This window comes from Aquarana catesbeiana, linkage group LG06, assembly GCF_042186555.1.
Source record: "Aquarana catesbeiana isolate 2022-GZ linkage group LG06, ASM4218655v1, whole genome shotgun sequence".
NCBI classification, from domain to species: domain Eukaryota; kingdom Metazoa; phylum Chordata; class Amphibia; order Anura; family Ranidae; genus Aquarana; species Aquarana catesbeiana.
The window spans coordinates 309,812,093-309,831,043 of NC_133329.1; the positions used below are offsets into that span (position 1 = coordinate 309,812,093).

Here is an 18,951-nt window from a genome sequence, read left to right on the forward strand (position 1 = left end):
CAGTAAAGTAATATTTGATTTCTCATGCTTAATACATTTTTTTATATCTAATTCATATTACTTGTGAATCCTAAGCCTCTGTATTTGAAATTGCTTGCAATTTCCCCTATTGCCCATGGCCCATGCAATGCAGCAGTGGATTGTCTATGGTCACTTTCAGTAAAACAATGGATCCTTGACAAGCCCACATCCCTCATCTACACCAATATTCTATTCACAGACCATGTATTGTAGTGGGCGTTAGTAGGTGGTAGGTCATGGCAAAGGTGTTTATTGAAATCTTTCCCTAATCTTTCCCCTGCGTTAGTGCTTTATTACTATACAGCCAGACAGATTGACAGTCAAAACTTGAACAGGAGTTGAGAAATAAAACAATTATCATGGGGGTAGCCTTTTCAAAAGAATTGCAAGATGAGCTACATTACATTGTATTTCTAGATGACTATAGCTCCATGACTCTCTGGTGAACACCTGCATACTAACTATGCCTCCACAACCTGTTCCAAACATATAAAGTATTGAATGAAACCACTGATTTTTCCATAGGGCGAAGTAGGAGAAATTGGCCTGGATGGTATAGATGGAGAAGAAGTAAGTAAACTCTTTCTGTTGTTGTTAGTAGATGATAAATGTAAAGCTTGATTTTGAGTTTCTTAAAATAACATGGTTATTATTTTAGGGTAAAAGAGGTTCCCCAGGATCTGCAGGAGACGGGGGCAGCCAAGGGCCAAGGGTTAGTAGTTTTTTTAATTCTTTTGGTAGTTAAAGCACACTTAGACATCACTTCTACATTGATGATAAAATGCAAATAGATTAATATTTCACAGACAAAAGGTAAATAATCATCTATTATTGTTATCTCTATAGACCTTGATCATCAAGCTGTCCACCTAATGATCTTTTTGTTCTATAGGGAGAAAAAGGTCAGAAAGGAGGAAGAGGGGAGAGAGGAGAACAAGGTCTACGAGGTGACCCGGTAAGACCCAATTATTATTACTATAATACCAACTAATATACAGTATTTAATATGACTTTTAATATCATCATCCGTCTTCTACAGGTTAGCAGTGGGTGTTTAACAGTTCTGGCATTTGTCAGAAAGACTTCTCCATCCTTAAAGCACCTATGAGCACCTTTAGGTCTTCTAAGCACTAGTCAACCCTATTCTTATTAAAAAAGAGCAAATATCACTGTAGAGTATACATGTTTTATAGGACAGTAGTCATCCAATATCTGTTGGTATTTTTATTGAAAACAATACATAAAAGCAACTTCATTTATTGGCTGTTTATTTAGAATTTCTAAGAAGCATTATAAAAAATGCTAAAGTTGTGCTTAATTTGGAAAACAGGTAATGGTTACTACGAATCTTACATATGCACACCATAGATAAAAATACTTAACAAATTAAATTAATTTGACATTTAATTTATTTCTGTTAATTTCTAGGGTGAAACAGGAACTGACTCACTTCAGAGAGGACCAAAGGGAGCAAAAGGAGAAGCAGGAAGTGTGGTAAAGTATCTTTGGTTAATGGCTGGGAATAAACCAAATATGATATATATACTCCCATGATGGATGCACTTTAAATGTGAGACATGTCAAAGGTGTTTGTGAAAAGATGTATATTTCAATCACTTTCAACATCTGGTTACTTTCTTATAGCTAAGGCAATATTAGCAGATCCAGTTATTTACCTGAATGGGTAAACCTTTGGACTCATTCATTTCAAAGACACAGCATTGAAGCAATCAATGTGTACATAGCAGCAGAACTTTGGTGTAATACTACATGTCTAACTATTATCTTTACGTTTTATGGACCCACCTCTTTCTGATAATTAAATGATCAGTTATAAGTGGTTATATAGGTCAAATAAAGTCATTAAATAAACTGGACCCCAAAGCAGCTGTAAACTTGGACTAGAGGCTTCTGAGGTTTCCATTCTTCTATAAACTAATTATTCCAAGTGCCAATCTTTGTTCCACAAATTAGAAGCAAATTAATTTCAAGAAGTTTATTGTATTAATTTAGAAATCTAGCTGTGCTTTTTTCTTAAAATAAATATTTTTGCATATGTCTTTCATTGTTGGCAGATTCATACCACACACACTTTGTCATGCCGTTAAAATAAAAGAAAAAGTATTTTCAAGATGTTTTATAGCAAGAAGTTTTTTTCACTGTCTGCAGGGCGAGGCTGGAAGAGATGGTCTACCAGGACCAAAAGGTTCTGCAGGGAAAGCTGTGAGTACTACTTAGATTATCTTGTAAGCACAAAAAGGTAGGGTTGACCTGTGTTATATGAAGAATGTTCAGAGATATCCAGTCACTGTGAGCCAAGCATTGTGGCATTATTAGTAGTTAATAAATATTGCAAAACACTATGGCCATGAAGTAGCAACTGAGCCTGGCTACACAACCTAGATTATTTTTAGCGCCTTATTTTAAGGCAACATTCAGCTTTTCTATTAGACTAAATATCTTTATACGGTATATGTAGAAGGGATCAACAGTGTAACAGTGTAATAGTGGCTATAGGAGTAGGGAAATAATACAAAGCCCATTCTTTTTCCTAAGAGCAGATATGATTATGACAGCTACTGTTGTTACATTCTTAATACTAAGTCATGCAGTTCCAATGGTAGGAGTTGTATTTTACAAGCTATAGATAGCATTGGACTACCAAGTGAAAACTGAAAATAGAAAAAAGTGAGGATAGACACAGATGACAGCATCCAAACCAAAATCGGAGAGGTTGCTGTGGGAAGCACCTTCTTTTCTTACAGGTAAACTGGGACCTTTTTAATAGTAATAATAATTTAAGATTTTACTTTTAAATGTCTGGAAATGGTTAGTGAAAAAAACATAGAGGTATCAGGAATATTTTTAACTTAGTTATATAGAGCTCTTTAAGCATAGTATCCATTATCATAGTATACCATTATCTTGCCTTTACCTATAATTACATTGTTATAATTCCCTCTTTTGTTGCCTTGTAGGGAGCACAAGGCCGTAGAGGACCTCCTGGAGTTAAGGTACATGTATTAAAATACAGACCATCCCCCACATAACAGATATTGCTCAAAACATTTCCTATTGTTTGTGACTAGGTAAATACTAATTACCTTTGTTAGTAGTGGCAGAGTACCAACTTTTTTTATGTCATATTACTATGTTATCATAAATATCATATTTTCTGTAGTTACAATATATTTGTGTTCACTTTGTTTTACTGTTTAGTGCCTGCTCATAATGTCAATCTCCCTTTCAAGCTTGGGTTAAAAATATAATGAATACGTCCAAGTGTATCTAAATATTATACAATTTAAGTGTTATTTAAAATTGTAATTATAAAACTATCAACATATCATATCAACATATTACTGTTACATGCAGTCCTGTTGTCAATATGTGACCCCTTTTAAAATGTCATTTTGAAAGCTATAATATGTGAAGAAGTAAGGAATGGAATTGTTCTAATGAATAATCAAAATTGTGTATAAACATGTGAACATGTCTCTAACTGTAAAAATGTATGTTAATGTCATTATTTATCCTATTCTCCAGGGTAATAGAGGACCTAATGGCGCTGCTGGTGGAGTTGGAGATCAAGGGCTGAGGGGTCCTCAGGTAAGAGATTCTATGAAAATGAAAAAAACTTGACAAACAATGTCCATTCTAAGTTATTTACCTCTCTACATCCTGCTGGTTTGTCTCATATACAGGGTCCTCCAGGACAACAAGGCTTGCCAGGCACAAGCGGGGAACAAGGTAGCCCAGGACCAAGGGTGAGTTACCTAAACATAAATTCTGAAATAAACTAGTGTAGTTGTAACCACAATGTGTTCACGCCTAGCTTGTTATAGCAGTGATTAAATGTTAGCATGCTCCAGGAGGTTTCATACCATTGGCAAGGGTGAACTTTAGCCTCAAAATGTTAATGCAAACACAAATAAAAGGAGGACACCATCAGCCAGATTTATAGAATAAAGAAGATAATCATCTCAGTTCTTTAGTTATAAATTATGGCACTACAGTTAGAGTGATGCTTACAGAACAATGACAGAAAAAATACAGTTATGATAGTATTTTGTATCTTGATATAGAGAATAAATATGAATAAAAGAAATTATAGTGTATAATAGCGGTCTTATGTCTGGATATATTCATGTTCTGATTCCACTAGGGGGCAGGAGGCACTCCTGGACCTGTTGGTGATCGTGGCAGACTCGGACCACTTGGGCGCAAGGTTTGTCTCCAGCTGCAATGTTTCTTATATCAGCCACAAACATAGTATCTCAGTCTCTGTACTCACTCTTTTCTCAGCATAAAGATGATAAAAGTGAGATGTTGATGGTTTATTATTTGCTATTGTGTAGTTTTAAACTGTAAAACATTTTTTCCTGTACTAACACAAATAAATCATTGCTGTTGAGTTAGCAGAGATGAATTTCTGTTTAAGTTTCTTTGCATTAGATTTAGAAAATATTTGGACATTCAGATGAAATTAGAGCAAAGTTTAGAATTCAAGTTGTCTATATAAGAAAGATATATAAAAAGACACTTATGAATTTTCTCTAACCTTGATACAACATGATTATTATTAAGCTTTTACCTTGTATATCATTTCGAAAGATGTGGAGAGGTTACCAGCAATCTTCATTTTAGTGAAATTTATAGAGCCAAAATTAATCAAAGTTAAAGTAAAACTTTTGAAAACGTTAAAACTTAAAACTTAAAGCTTGATTCTAAATAGATATAGAAACACCAGTTATATTAGGTTATGTATTAATTAGAAAACAAAGCAACTACATCCAACCTGATGACCTGCAATAAAAGTCTCTTCATACTTACCTCTCTGGTGGATAATGACTCCAAGGTTGCTTTTTTGAAGATCTACAGCCTTCAGCAGAATCCTCAGCATCCACTAGTTCTGGGAGTATTGGGCGCCTGCTTTTCCCATTGCGCTTTGTAATAGATGTAAAGAGAAAAATTAGCTCATCAGTCTGTTGCTTCTCCTTCATTGTCTAATAACAGCCTGAGACAGGGAGAGCAGGGAGGTGAACAAAGTGTATTTGTATTGTTTAACTGATCTAGAGAGCAGTCAGGCCACCAACCTAGCCCTGCAGTCTAGCAGGGCTCAGCTATTCTCAGTTAAATAAATAATTAATAATTATTCACAGAAGAACATGCTGAAGGATTGTTTTAATGCCCACTATGTCACCCAAATTAAGGGACATGGAAAATGTACCCTCTCATGTAACCTATAATCAATACGAGGAATAAAGTTCCTGGAAAAAGTTGGCACTCATACTGATCCAAGAATTGTGACCATAAAAAAAAATTCAAATCTCTTTATTGAATATAATTTCCAATTCCAAAAAGTATTACATTACTGCAAATTTCCATTAGAATACAAATCTTTTGCCAGGTATATTAGCTCCCATATACATGTTTGAACTGTGTACTTAGCTGTTTCCTTGAACATCAGCTTTTATTTAAAATATTTTTGGATCTGATATTTTCCTGAAAGCCTTTACTAATTTTCCATCAAATGTTATTCAGACTTCACTTATGAATTAAAATTTTAGTGTAGGTGTATTGGTCCTTTAGTATGTAGCTTGTTTTTACAATGAAAGTAACTATAAACTGAGATTACTTTGATTTATTGTAATCGTACAATAGGCCAACCCACTAAACATTACAAATTTAAATAACTATTAGGTAGGTTGATTGACCATGTTACTTTTGTAATTGCAGTTCCCTATTTTTTAAAATTTTTCCTTTTTTAGGGTGAGCCTGGAGATATTGGACTTAAAGGATCTGATGGACCTGTTGGACCACGTGGTGAGACAGTAAGTCAAGTTTTTAATCACTATGAAGCTCCTTAAATCGCAGTGATGAATATGCTGGATGTGCAGTTCTTATCCATGACTTTAAGGACAAATCTTTTAGTAGAGGTTGGGAGCGGTAAACAGAATGCATTATTTTATAGTTGTTCCATTGGCACCATAGGGTGCTTGTATCACATGCTGGGGACATTAGAAAGTTCATTTATGGTTCTTACAGAACTGTTCCTGGCAGATCATGTTAAGAAGTGGAAGTCAAGCTGAATACATTTACAAGGAACAGCTGATTAGCTCAACATAACCAAACAAAAAGTAGAAACTAGCCAGTAAATCTACTTGCAAATTATGCTTAGCTGTTTCCCAACTACATTAGGGGATTAGGGGTAGCTAATTTTGAAAATTATGGTTCATGTGGCTGTAGACAACATCAGATAGAAAATATAGATACATGTTGATCCTAAATGGCTTTACATTAATTTAAAGCATAGGATGAAGAATCACCTTATAAAAGTAGAACAAAACTTTTGTAGAGAAGTGTAAGTAAAACAACATTGCAGTTTTCCTGTTACATTATGTTTTCTCTCCCTTTGCTGTGCACACTCTGTAGACTTTTTGTATGAACTTCCTATGGATGTGAGCATATTTCAGCAGAAGCTTTTACTACGGTAACTGCAACAGAATGTTTCTGCGCACTGTGCATTGGAACACCTGTTTGTAGCCCAACCGAACAAGTGTAGTATGGATGTGCCTATGGATTCAAAACCTGATTGCATGATTTAAGTTAAAGCAGAACATATAGAAAAGGATTACACTGTGTAAAGTCTGCTGCGTTTCCTGGATTTCTCTCTGCTTAACGCTAAAGACAAATCTGTAATTGCAGGAGAACCTGGTCCCACAGGTCAGATGACTGGGTTCTCTTCCTCACATTTTTTCTTTTTTTAATTCACTGATAAAAAATAGGGTCTGAACGCAAGTGGAGCAGAAATCAGATTTGTAAAGCACACTGCCATACTGCTGCTTTACAAAAAATAACCTTAACCACTCCCACCGGGTGGACATCATATGATATCCTTTTTTCAGCCAGTGAGTCCCTACAGTGTAAAAGCCATCTTAGCAGTTGTTTAGCCACTTGATTGTTTTTATAGGCGGTGGGAGGGGATTACCCCCCCTACCGCCCCCCCCCCCCCGGTGCTTCTCCAGGCTCTCCCACGCAATTGTGGAGCTGGAGAATGGATCTGCCGGTGGTTTACCAGATGGTTCTCTGGCCATCTCCATGACCCTAGGGGGCCGGAGGCGATGTCATCACATTACTTTTGGCTCTGGCAGATGTAAACGCTGCATTTATTTTTTGTTAAAAAGCCTGAGATCGATTTTTTTTTTAATCTCAGTGTTTCCAGCATAGAGGAGAGATATGGGGACTTACAGACCCCAGATCTCTCCATAAAGAGGACCTGTCATGCCCTATTCCTATCACAAGAGAGGTTTACATTCCTTGTAATAGGAATAAAAGTGATCAGAAAATAAAAAAATAAAGGGAAAGTATAAATAAATAAATATAATAAAATAAACAATAGAAAAATAAAATAACATTTTTAAGCACCCCCATCCCCTCGTGCTTGCACACAGAAGTGAACGCATACTTAGGTCGTGCGTGCATATGTAAACAGCGTTTAAACCACACATGTGAGGTATCACTGCAATAATTGGAGCAAGAGCAATATTTCTAGTGCTAGACCTCCTCTGTAACTCTAAACTGGTAAAATGTAAAAAAATTTAAAGCGTAGACTATGGAGATTTTTAAGTACCGTAGTTTGGCCCCATTCCACGAGTGTTCGCAATTTTAAAGCATGATATGTTTGGTATCTATTTACTTGGCATAATATCATCTTTTATATTTCTCCCAAAAAATGGGCTATCTGTTGTGTTTTCTTGCATTGAAATTCATCAAAGTGTATTTTTTTCTGAAAGAATTGCAACAACCGCCATTTTATTCCCTAGGTTCTCTGATATATATATATATATATATATATATATATATATATATATATATATATATATAATGTTTGGGGGTTCTGAGTAATCTTCCAGCAAAAAAATTATGATTTTTACATCTAGGAGAGAAATGCCAGAATTGGCTTGGGTAGCAAGTGGTTAAGTGTAGGAAAAGTCTTCTTGCATAAAAAAGGCATATACCGTATACAGGAATAGTAGGGAGCTTTAAAGAAGGATTAACTAGTGAAAACTTTATTTTATTCTTACAGGGAGATGATGGTCGTGATGGAGTAGGAAAACTTGGTCTTAAAGGCAGAAAGGTAAGCATTAGGCATGTTTTTCTGGAATACACTTTTTGGTCTACTCTCCAGAGAATGGAAATATAAGTCTTGCTTTTTTGTGTTTTTTTTTTTTTTTTTTAGGGAGAATCTGGATTCCCTGGATATCCAGGACCAAAGGTGATCTGAAGTTTTTGCACTTGTTTTCCAACATATACTGTCTGTTTTCAAAAAGTTCATATCTTGGCTACATTTAGAAATATTAACTAGTCAGATATTTTATATGTTTTAGAAAATGGCATACAAAACTAAATAAATAATATTTGTAGCTTTTCTGGATATAGTCAAATTAAAATATGTTTTGTGATTATTGATCCAAATTGGAATAGGGTTATAGTTCTACCTGACTACTGTTCATAACTGCAATGTACACCAATAAAGACTTTATTATTCTTTTTCTTCAGGGAGACGCTGGTGATAGGGGACCTAATGGTGAGCTTGGTCCTAAAGGAAGCAGAGGCCGTAGGGTAGGTGTTTTTTATACGAAGATTTGGTAAAAGGACAAAAACAATTAGGATTTCCTATTGCTATCTTTTTAGAGAATAATATTTTATAATTTTAATGATTTGCTTTTGCTACATTTTCACCTATACCTATGGCTAGGAAACTTTAGCTGATTGTGCCTTATGATATACTTGCTGCAATTTCCCCAGCACTACAGCATTTCAACCCATAAAATATATGGCTGTCACCAAATGCTAATATATTTTTTTTTATCATGTGTTTTATTTAGGGCAATGCAGGTGATCCTGGTAAAATTGGCACTAAAGGGGATCCGGGATATCCAGGAACAGGTGTAAGTTAAAAAATTTCCAAATTAAATTATATCTCCACATTTCCATTTAATAGAGAGATAAAATCACTGTATTTACTAAAGTAAAATGTTTATTTTCCAGGGCCTGAAGGGAGAACGAGGAGGCTCAAGAGATGTAAGGACTGGCCTATACAGATATCACAGTATAAAATACATTAAAAAAAAAAATATTTAACTTTAGTTCTTTTTTTATTTTTATAGCAATGTGGACTTGTGAAGACTATCAAAAACACATGTCGTAAGTACTATCCATCATACCTTTGACAGTACTGCATAAAATATGGCATAATATAAAGTTGTCTGATCTAAAATATTTCACTAATGTACAATTGTAAAATTTTAAAAGTTTTTGTTTAAGCACTAAATATTTCTCTGTTTCTTTTGTTTGTGGGCGATATTACTCCCATGTACAGCTTGCTGCTATGGTGAGTATGAACTTTTCCATACTTTTGAAAACAAATTTTCATTAGATTATATGGTGAGATGTGTGTGGCAAGTCCAGCATCTCTAAGTTCACCACTGCCTGTACACACTGATAAGGGCATCTTAATTACAAATACAAAAAATACAACTTGTGGTCTAATTGATTTGAGGCCCAAATGTACCCATATGCTTATGTGAACCTTTGCTATGGACATTCAACTACATAGTCTTAACAAAACAGTAAATGTGACTTAAACAGGCACTGACCTGTGTAATTACAGGTACTGTGGAGCAATTCATTCTCGCATTTCAAAGCAAAAGCACTGAAGTGTGTTAAGTCATTCTCTCAGCTCATCTCTTCCCCCACCCAGCAATGACTCAGCAGCCTTCCAACCTTCTGATCTTATAGCAGGAGCTCTGGAAGTGGAACAGCAGGATGAGCTGCTTCTGCTGTGAATTTCGAGGATAAATTGCTTCACAGTATCTGTAGCTATTAACGTGCAGTGAGGGCTTGTTTAAAGTTTATCTTCCATTCATTGTAGCACTTTGTTTGCAATACAGAAGTGAACCAAACCATCCTGGGTGTTTTATAGAGAAAATTATGTCACTCTTTTCTAAACAGGTCAAAAAGAATGCCCTCTGTTCCCCACTGACCTGGTGTTTGCTATGGACACGTCTTCCGATGTGAACCGCAACCAATTTAACAATATGAAAGAAGCAGTTTTGCGAGTGGTTAACCAGCTGGCAATTTCTGAGAGCAACTGTCCTAGAGGAGCACGTGTTGCTCTGCTTACCTACAATAGTGATGTTACCACAGAAGTTCGCTTTTCTGAAGGCCTTAGGAAACAAGCACTGCTCAGTGAGATACGAAACTTGCAACTGGTTACATCTAACAAGCAGAGAAGCCTGGATGGTGTCATGTCTTTTGTGGCACGGAACACATTTAAGAGGTCACGTGGAGGTTTCCTGACAAGAAAGGTGGCTGTTTTCTTCAGCAATGCTCCAACCAGAGCTTCACCACAGCTAAATGAGGCTGTACTTAAGCTATATGATGCTGGTGTGTCTTCTGTGTTCCTTACAACAAGAGAAGACAGGCCATTGTCCAATGCTTTAAAGGTAAGTGCGAGGCCCTCATAGCAATAGACAGCAATTGAAATTGGAAGCAACTCAAGCAAAATCACAAATTCAAATACCCCTGGCTTATTCAAGCTCACTGTTTTCAGATAATTTCGCAATTTAAATATGCGAATGTATTATTTGGCATAGTCATAAATAGTCATCCAAATTATTCTTATAATAATTATTTTATAAATGACTAACTAATATTCACAAAATAACTGACTGAATAAGCTGTGGTATCAGGAATCTCAATGTACTTGTATTCATTCCAATAATAACACCAAGCCTTGTGCAATAAAGGGCTGATATGCACAATATGTGCTTTAGATATTCATTGTAGTTCCCTATAGTAGATAATCATAATTCTTGTTGATTTAAAAACACAAACTTCACAAACTATAGTTGCACTCTACTTTTCTTATCGTACACTTTTAATATATCAATTCAAAACTGTCAGTAGTAAGAGCTTGGGCAAAGACCATAATTCACCATACCTATCAGTCAGAGTAAGGGCCCGTGTCAGACGACTTTGGATTTGTGTTGTTGGCATTAGTCTGACATCAATTTAAGTTGCTTCCAAGATCATTAGGAATTCATGGACAGGTGTATTTGACCTGCAGTTGACCTCCTTGTGGACTGCTTTTTATCTGCTTCAAGTGAGTTTTGAATTTCTGAAGACTTGTATTGGAATGCAAAAATTACTTGAAGCAAACAAAAGACTTTAATTTAATTATCTAAAGAGAACAATACATTTCATTTTTTATAAGCTGTGTATACAGCAAGCTTTCACAAAGCTTTTAACACACTATTATACCCAGTTTGGGGATGTTAAACATAGATCTTAATGGGAGCACTGGCTGCCACTTTAAAGCCCAACTTCTTCAACTACCCACACTGTAAGGGTTAATTGGTCATTTTTGTCTAGGTGAACAATAAAAGGATATATACTTACCCAATGCTCCTCCCCCCACAGCTAGGCTAGTCCCTACACCCTCTGCACCCCTACGTTCTGGAGATTTAAGGTCCTGATGTCATCAAGACCAGAACAGGATCCATAGTCCTGCTCTGGACGTGAGGATGCAGAGGGATTGTCTACTGCTTTATCATGGAGGAGCGCCTCCTGCTAGAAGAATAGAGGATCAGGTAAGTAAAATCGTTTTTCCTCTCCCCTAGATAAAACACGCTTTGCAGTGTGGCACAGCAAGGAATCATTTTTTTATTTGAGTTGGGCTTTAACCAAGCTTTGTGAGGGCTTCAGTAGACTTCATCACTGCAAAGCGTGTTGAAAGCCTGCTTAAACCTGCAGCTTGTTTGAAGTGATAGTTAGCACAAGCCGGAACTACTGTTAACAACTAAGAGTATGTTAAGAGCTTCAAGAAAGCTGCTTGAATCTTGATGTAAGTGAATTCTTTGTATAAATTTGTATAAATTTGCTGTATATACAGCTTGTAAATGGCGGAGCCCATGTAAAAAAGGTTTAATGCAAGTTTTCAATCGTATCTTTAGATCATTGGTGCTCAACCTGTGACCCTCCAGCTGTTGTGGAGCTTAAAGTCCCATGAGGCATTGCAAGGCTGAGATTTACGAGCATAACTCCTAAAGTCTAAGGCATGATGGGACTTGTAGTTCTGCAACAGCTGGAGGGCCACAGGTTAAGCACCCATGCTTTAGATAATTATGTCTAAAAGGGTGGGCTAAAAAGCATCTAAAATAAGAGACTGCCCTGAGTTCACCCCAAAAGCAAACTATTTCTCTTTTTCATCTACATTAATAATTAATAATTTGTTTGCATTTCCATAATTCCTAGGTCAATAACACAGAAGCAGGCCAGGCTATAGTGCTTGGAAGTGGCGCTCAGTTTAATGAAACCATCCGAAAAGTCCTTTCCTGCTTTGCATGTCTAGGTAAGTGATATCTTCTCCAATGTATAAGCCTGTTCAAAATAAAATGAAGATAGCAAGTATACCCTTTTGAAGAGATAATTATGCTCTGTCTCTTCGGGAATCTGATGCATAATTTTCCTGTTTGTTTTTTTTTTGTAATTTGTTTGCCACACCTTGGTGTCTCATTTCTTCTGCTAAAACATGGAAAGTCTAATGCCCCGTACACATGGTCAGACATTGATCGGACATTCCGACAACAAAATCCATGGATTTTTTCCGACGGATGTTAGCTGAAACTCGTCTTGCATACACACGGTCAAAGTTGTCGGAAAATCCGATCTTTCTGAATGCGGTGACGTAAAACGTACATCGGAACTATAAACGGGGCAGTAGCCAATAGCTTTCGTCTCTTAAGTTATTCTGAGCATGCGTGGCACTTTGTGCGTCGCATTTGTGTACACACGATTGGAATTTCCGACAACAGATTTTGTTGTCGGAAAATTTTATAGCAAGCTCTCAAACTTTGTGTGTCAGAAATTCCGATGGAAAATGTGTGATGGAGCCCACACACGGTCGGAATTTCCGACAACAAGGTCCTATCACACATTTTCCGTCAGAAAATCCGACCGTGTGTACAGGGCATAACTCATTATGCAGCAATCAACAACGTGAATTTAAAATCCAATATAGAGAGTAAGACCTCCTTGAAATGGTGAACACAGGCAGATCTAGGAAATCAAGAGTAGAGAGGTCACCTCCTCATTCTTAAAACTAAACTAAGCAGGTGTATTGTATTATGTGTACTGTCTTCTGCTGTGCTATTGCAACATGTTAGTGTAAATGTGCCCTTAATGTTAATAAAATATTCTTTCCCTTTCAATCTGCAGCCTGCTATGATTTGCTTAACCGGACAAAAATTAAAATTCTGCTTTATTGAAACAATAGTAAGAGGTATTTGGGGATGTTCCATACCCTTTAAAATCATTCCCACTTGTGTGATTGGCACACTGTTTATCCCAGAAATTAGAGTTTGAGGCCATATTTCAGGCATCTTTCAGTATAAATTTACTGCAGTGAGCCTTCCATTTCTGGTGTCAGTTTGGCCATACATCTACATGGGCATTGACAATACTTCTGTCGTAATGCAACATTCGGACTAAAAGGGTACATATAGCGGGCACATGCTCCCACCTAACATCTTAGCAACAAGTAATAATCTGCAAGAACACCTATTAAAATGATTGCAATGTATTCAACTAGAGAGGGTTTTTTTTTTTTCTCACCAAAAGTGAAGTATAAATTAAAGGACCCCTCCACCATTTAGATTCCATTTGTAGTGAAGTGTTAAAAATGAAAATAGGACATAAAGTAAATTTACCATAAGTAATCCATGAGCCAGTCCCTAGTTAGGCAGAGTAAGACAAAACAGTTACAAAACCCAGTCTGGCCTATATTGGAATTTGGTCGGTATATCTCACTTCAAACTTGGAGGTGGTTGTGGGGACTGTAGAAAAAAAATAAGATTCTTTGCAGCTCAGTTAAAACACAGACAGCATGTCCTTCTTTTTTGATTCCTGATGGTGCAACCCAGTGAGAACTTTACACATAAAGTTTGCTCCATACTGCCTCTAAAAGCACATCATGGTTTTATTTTTGTGTAAAAGCAAATGTATACCATATATCAGTGATGGCGAACCTTGGCACCCCACATGTTTTGGAACTACATTTCCCATGATGCTCAACTATACTTCAGAGTGCATGAACATCATGGGAAATGTAGTTCCAAAACATCTGGGGTGTCACGGTTCGCCATCACTGCCATATATGAACAAAATAAATAGAGCAGTGCCTCTGAAAATAGGAACACTCAAATAGAGGCTATAAGTTGTGTCCACTAGCTCACTAAATAATAGTGTCGATCAAGTACCAAACTAGCAATATAATGACACAGGGAAAGAGCCCGAAGAGCACTGCCTTTTAAAGTGTTGGGTAGAGGTTTTTCTGTATAGGCGTAAGCCAGGAATTATGCCTTTTACTATTCTTGTTTTATTACATTTTGTCCTAATAGAGTAGAGCTTTTTCTAGTCAAACTACTTGTCGACAATAGTACCTCTTTTTTCAGGCTCCTTCCCTGTGTCGATAAAAAAGTATATGTAAACCCTAACTGAATGACATTCAGTTTGCTAAAGAACTACATTTAAAAAAGAGTATTTTTTTTTACCATTCTTATCCTTTATGACAGCTCGGTGCTGCTGATCTCATGCAGCCTCTTTTCAGTCACTTCTTGTCTACATGCACTACAGCAATGGCAGCATGACTGATGGTTTCCTGATGGGGACAATAGTGGACCATGCTTGTGAAATGCGTATGGAACTGGCCACTTGTAGCTTCCATCAGAAACTCATGTAACAGAGTGACAGCCCAGGAGCATAGAACAAAGCACCGTCATTCTTTAACAGGAAGTTCTTTAGCACTGACATTACTGGCAGGGTCTCCAGGTGTTGTTTTAATACAATCTGCAGATTTAAACATTTTAAAAGTTACTTGTTATAATGTAAAAGCTTATATAAAATTTTAGTGACTGCGTTTAAATATATTTTTTATAATCACCAAAAGTGTAGATAAAAGGGGTGCGTTTTGTATAAAAGAGAGGGATCATCCTTGTGTGCCGGGGGCAGCATTAACTCTAAATGTAATCTTTAATTTCAAACTCTGTTCTTTATCCACAGATGTGTGTGAGCCAGCTGGTGAATGTGGAGCTGCTGTTCCCAGGGGTGATCTCCGTTTAAGACGTTCAGCAGCTACTGATGTCGACATCGATTTAGCCTTCCTCCTGGACAGTTCAGACTCCACAAATTCAGCCCAGTTTGCAGAGATAAAGAGATATATCTCCCACGTGATTGGACAGTTGGAGCTTAGTCCGGATCCTAAATCCTCTTCCCACCATGCACGCATATCAGTACTCCAACATGCTCCATATGAACATCAGATTAATTCCAGCTTCCCACCTGTGAGAATCGATGTAGGACTGACTGAGTACACTGACAAAGAGAAACTTCAGACATTTGTTCTAACTAAAATGACTCAGCTATATGGAACAAGGTCACTGAATAGTGCTATCAAATATGCAGTGGAACATGTGTTTGAGAGTGCTCCCAACCCAAGGGCCATGAAGGTCATCTTCCTTATTTTGACTGGAGATGTGAAGACTCATGAGCTCAAACAGTTGCGCCAAACTGTAATCGAGGCCAAATGCAAGGGCTACTTCTTTGTGATCTTAAGTGTAGGGAAGAAGGTTCATACTGGACATTTGAACTCACTAGCTAGTGAACCACATGATGTTTTCTCCAAGAAAGTTGGAAAGCCATCAGAACTAAATGAAGAGACCCTGCTGAGATTTGGAATGCAACTTCCAGGATTTATCAGTAGTAAGTGCTAACAGAGATGACAATGAGAATCTGTATACATAATACAATAATTATGGCCCTAAGAAAGGTTTTTGGCTCTAAATACACTTTCACTAATAAATGCAAGTGTCCATAAAAATCATGCAACACAACTGCCAGTCTGTGAAATGCATAGATAGAAGCAGCAGGAAATTATTTTCCAAAACCATATGTAAGAATGCATCTCATGATAGTCTTTTGATGCGCATGCCACTTTCTCATACTGGCGGTACACATATCAAAAGAGATGCTAGAGATGCCTCTTTTCATATAATTCTATAAACAAAGGGTTCCCTTGTACACAAATGAATTTACTATGATACAGATTTAAATTTTAATTGGCATGCCCCTTAATTATCCAAGTAGAGTAGAGTTATAAAAGAAAGAAATAAGTTAAGGGATGTATTAAAAAAAATGATTTGCTTGGATAAATTGAAAAAGCTAAAATGCTTTCAAGATATTCATATTCTTTCCAGTGAATCTGCACAAGAAGCTCAACACCTTTTGTTAGTGGCATTTAATGGCTAGTAGATCTTACTGGCCCAGTATTGCATACTTAGCAAAGCAAAATCATTTGGTGAGTTAAGATTCTCAATGGTATTTCTTTTTTTATCTCCACCTTATGTGTATCACAGGTGAAAATGCATTCCATCTGTCTCCTGAAATCCAAAAGCACTGTGATTGGTTCCAGAATGATCAGCCTCCAAGAACTTTAGAGAATGAAAGCACCAATGAAGCGTGAGTGAGACTGATCTTTTACCTGTCTAAGTGTGAAACGAATTTCATTATTAATAGTTAATAGCAATAATCATTTTTTTTCTAGTGCAGAAATAGACAAAGCCTGAAACGATCTAAAATAAGTTAAAATATTCTCATGCAAGCCAAAAGCCACCCTATGTAAAAACTATCTGTTTACAAGTACCAGTCAGATTCCAAGTTTCATCTGCCAACTTTTTATTTCAATCAGTTTTTATTGTTTTTTTTTTCCAAAAAAGAAAGGAATACATGAAAAATGCATTTCCTTGTCAAAAGAAGTTTATTGAGTATACAATGTTATAAAGATACATAAAGTAAGTTTACAAGGATCTATAAAGTAAGCTCATTGTTTTACAGTAGGGTTTATATAGGTAAATATCATGAAATTTCAAATATTAAACATTGGGTTCACGTAAACCTAAATTAAAGATATATATCATTTCCTTAGTTACTTTTGTAGGTATTTAAATGATTTATACCTACTATACATATTGTTTACAAGTAGAGTGTATATAGGTCAAATAAATTCTGATAATGAGCTTTAATCGTAAGGTGGAGAAAAGGAAAGAGAAAGAAGAAAAAGGGTTGAAAGATAGAGGTATGGTCCACAAGGTTGTCCCGTTCGTCAGTTTATTATTCTTTTTAGTTCTCTTTGAAGCCTTAGAATGGGTGTCTCTGTAAGTCATTTAATCTGTTACCATGGCAACAGGACAGAGTCTTTGAAGTTTGACAGGAACTGTTGTTTTATCCAAGGATGCCAAAGTTTTTCAAATTTTGGAATTTGATTTTGATCGATGGCTACCATCTTAGCATGGGACATTGTATTATTCATTCTGTGAATTGTTTCTGCTAGTACCAATGTAGGAGATTTCCATGCCTTGGCCACTGTTTGTTTTGCAGCCGTTATTAGTTGGATCATAAGTTTGAATTGAGAGAGTGTTAACCATTCCGGTTTTAGATTAAGTAAAGTTAAATATGGATCTGGTTGTATTATTTTTTTAAATATTTTAGATGCAATCACGAAGACTTCCTTCCAGAAGGTTTGGATTACTGGGCACGTCCACCATATGTGTAAATATGTGCCTATTTCTGGGCATCCTCGAAAACAAAGAGCTGAGGTATTAGGTGAATATTTTGCCACTCTAGCGGGTACAAGGTACCAGCGAGTTAGGACTTTATAATTTGTCTCCAGTGCTAAGATGTTGGGTGAAGATGACTTAGATGTGAGCCATATGTTAGACCAGTCCGTGTCTTCTAAAGTTCGTCCCAGGTCCTCCTCTGAATGTAAGAGGGTCTATTAAGATTTGGTACTCCATATAATTGATTATAAAGTGATGAAATTGTACCTTTAGCAAATGGATCTTTTGTACAGATTGATTCAAAAATGGATAATTGGGATAATGGTGTATCCCCCTTTAGGAATGGTGTATAGAAATTTTTGATTTGGAGATATCTAAATATCTCAGAGTTTGGTAGATCATATTTTTCTCTAAGCGATGGGAATGAAAGGAATGATTTAGATGCTATGAAGTCATTTAGTGTCTGAATGCCTGATGTTGTCCAAGCTTTAAAAGAATTTGGGTAGATCCATGCCGGATAAAAGGCCGGATTTCTGATAAAAGAAAGGAGAGGATTGTGTGGAGATTGTAACTGATATTTGGTTTTTAGTTTATCCCAGAGAGATAAGAAGTGTTTAGTTATGGGATTATGAATTTTAAAGCGGTCTTTAGGATCAAGCCATAATAAATTTGATATTAATAGAGGGTCATTTTCTGAAGCCTCTATAAATACCCATAATGGGATTTCCTGTTTTGCATGGTATTTGGACAGACTGGCCAAATGTGCCGCTCTGTAGTAGTTAGTAAAATTAGGGTATCCCAGGCCTCCTTTATTTTTGGGAAGATGTAGTGTGTGTATAGGTATACGTGGTTTAGACGAGCCCCATATAAACGAAGTTGCTCTTTTTTGTACTATTCTCAAAAAATAGGAAGGAATTGGAATAGGGAGGACTCTGAATAGATAAAGCAATTTGGGTAGAATAGTCATTTTGATTGCATTAATCTTCCCCATCCAGGATAAAGGAAGTTGCGACCATTGTTTTATTAGATTTGTGATCTGTCTTAATACAGGAGGATAATTGGTTGAGAATAAGTCAGAATGAGAGGCTGTTAAATGAATTCCAAGATATGGGATTGATTTTTCTGCCCATGTGAATGGGAGTGCAGCCCTAGCCGGGATCAATTCCATGTTTGTGAGTGAAATATTAAGCACTAGGCATTTCTTAGGATTAATCATAAGGCCGGATAGGGCTGCAAATCCATCAAGAGCTGG

The 18,951-nt window shown here is 36.5% G+C and overlaps 1 protein-coding gene across 1 annotated transcript in view; it reads left to right on the forward strand.

Annotated features, from left to right (window-relative positions):
• Window positions 1–18,951, forward strand: part of COL6A3 (collagen type VI alpha 3 chain) — a 165,410-nt gene that overhangs the window by 108,968 nt on the left and 37,491 nt on the right. The window contains exons 19-39 of the mRNA XM_073633641.1: window positions 547–591; window positions 680–733; window positions 914–976; window positions 1,450–1,515; window positions 2,191–2,244; window positions 3,000–3,035; window positions 3,568–3,630; window positions 3,726–3,788; window positions 4,187–4,249; window positions 5,793–5,855; window positions 8,111–8,161; window positions 8,264–8,299; window positions 8,584–8,646; window positions 8,913–8,975; window positions 9,076–9,108; window positions 9,195–9,231; window positions 9,407–9,418; window positions 10,039–10,532; window positions 12,343–12,439; window positions 15,148–15,846; window positions 16,500–16,602. Coding sequence (XP_073489742.1) covers window positions 547–591; window positions 680–733; window positions 914–976; window positions 1,450–1,515; window positions 2,191–2,244; window positions 3,000–3,035; window positions 3,568–3,630; window positions 3,726–3,788; window positions 4,187–4,249; window positions 5,793–5,855; window positions 8,111–8,161; window positions 8,264–8,299; window positions 8,584–8,646; window positions 8,913–8,975; window positions 9,076–9,108; window positions 9,195–9,231; window positions 9,407–9,418; window positions 10,039–10,532; window positions 12,343–12,439; window positions 15,148–15,846; window positions 16,500–16,602 — 2,258 coding nt within the window. The remainder of the gene's footprint in view (window positions 1–546; window positions 592–679; window positions 734–913; window positions 977–1,449; window positions 1,516–2,190; window positions 2,245–2,999; window positions 3,036–3,567; window positions 3,631–3,725; window positions 3,789–4,186; window positions 4,250–5,792; window positions 5,856–8,110; window positions 8,162–8,263; window positions 8,300–8,583; window positions 8,647–8,912; window positions 8,976–9,075; window positions 9,109–9,194; window positions 9,232–9,406; window positions 9,419–10,038; window positions 10,533–12,342; window positions 12,440–15,147; window positions 15,847–16,499; window positions 16,603–18,951) is intronic.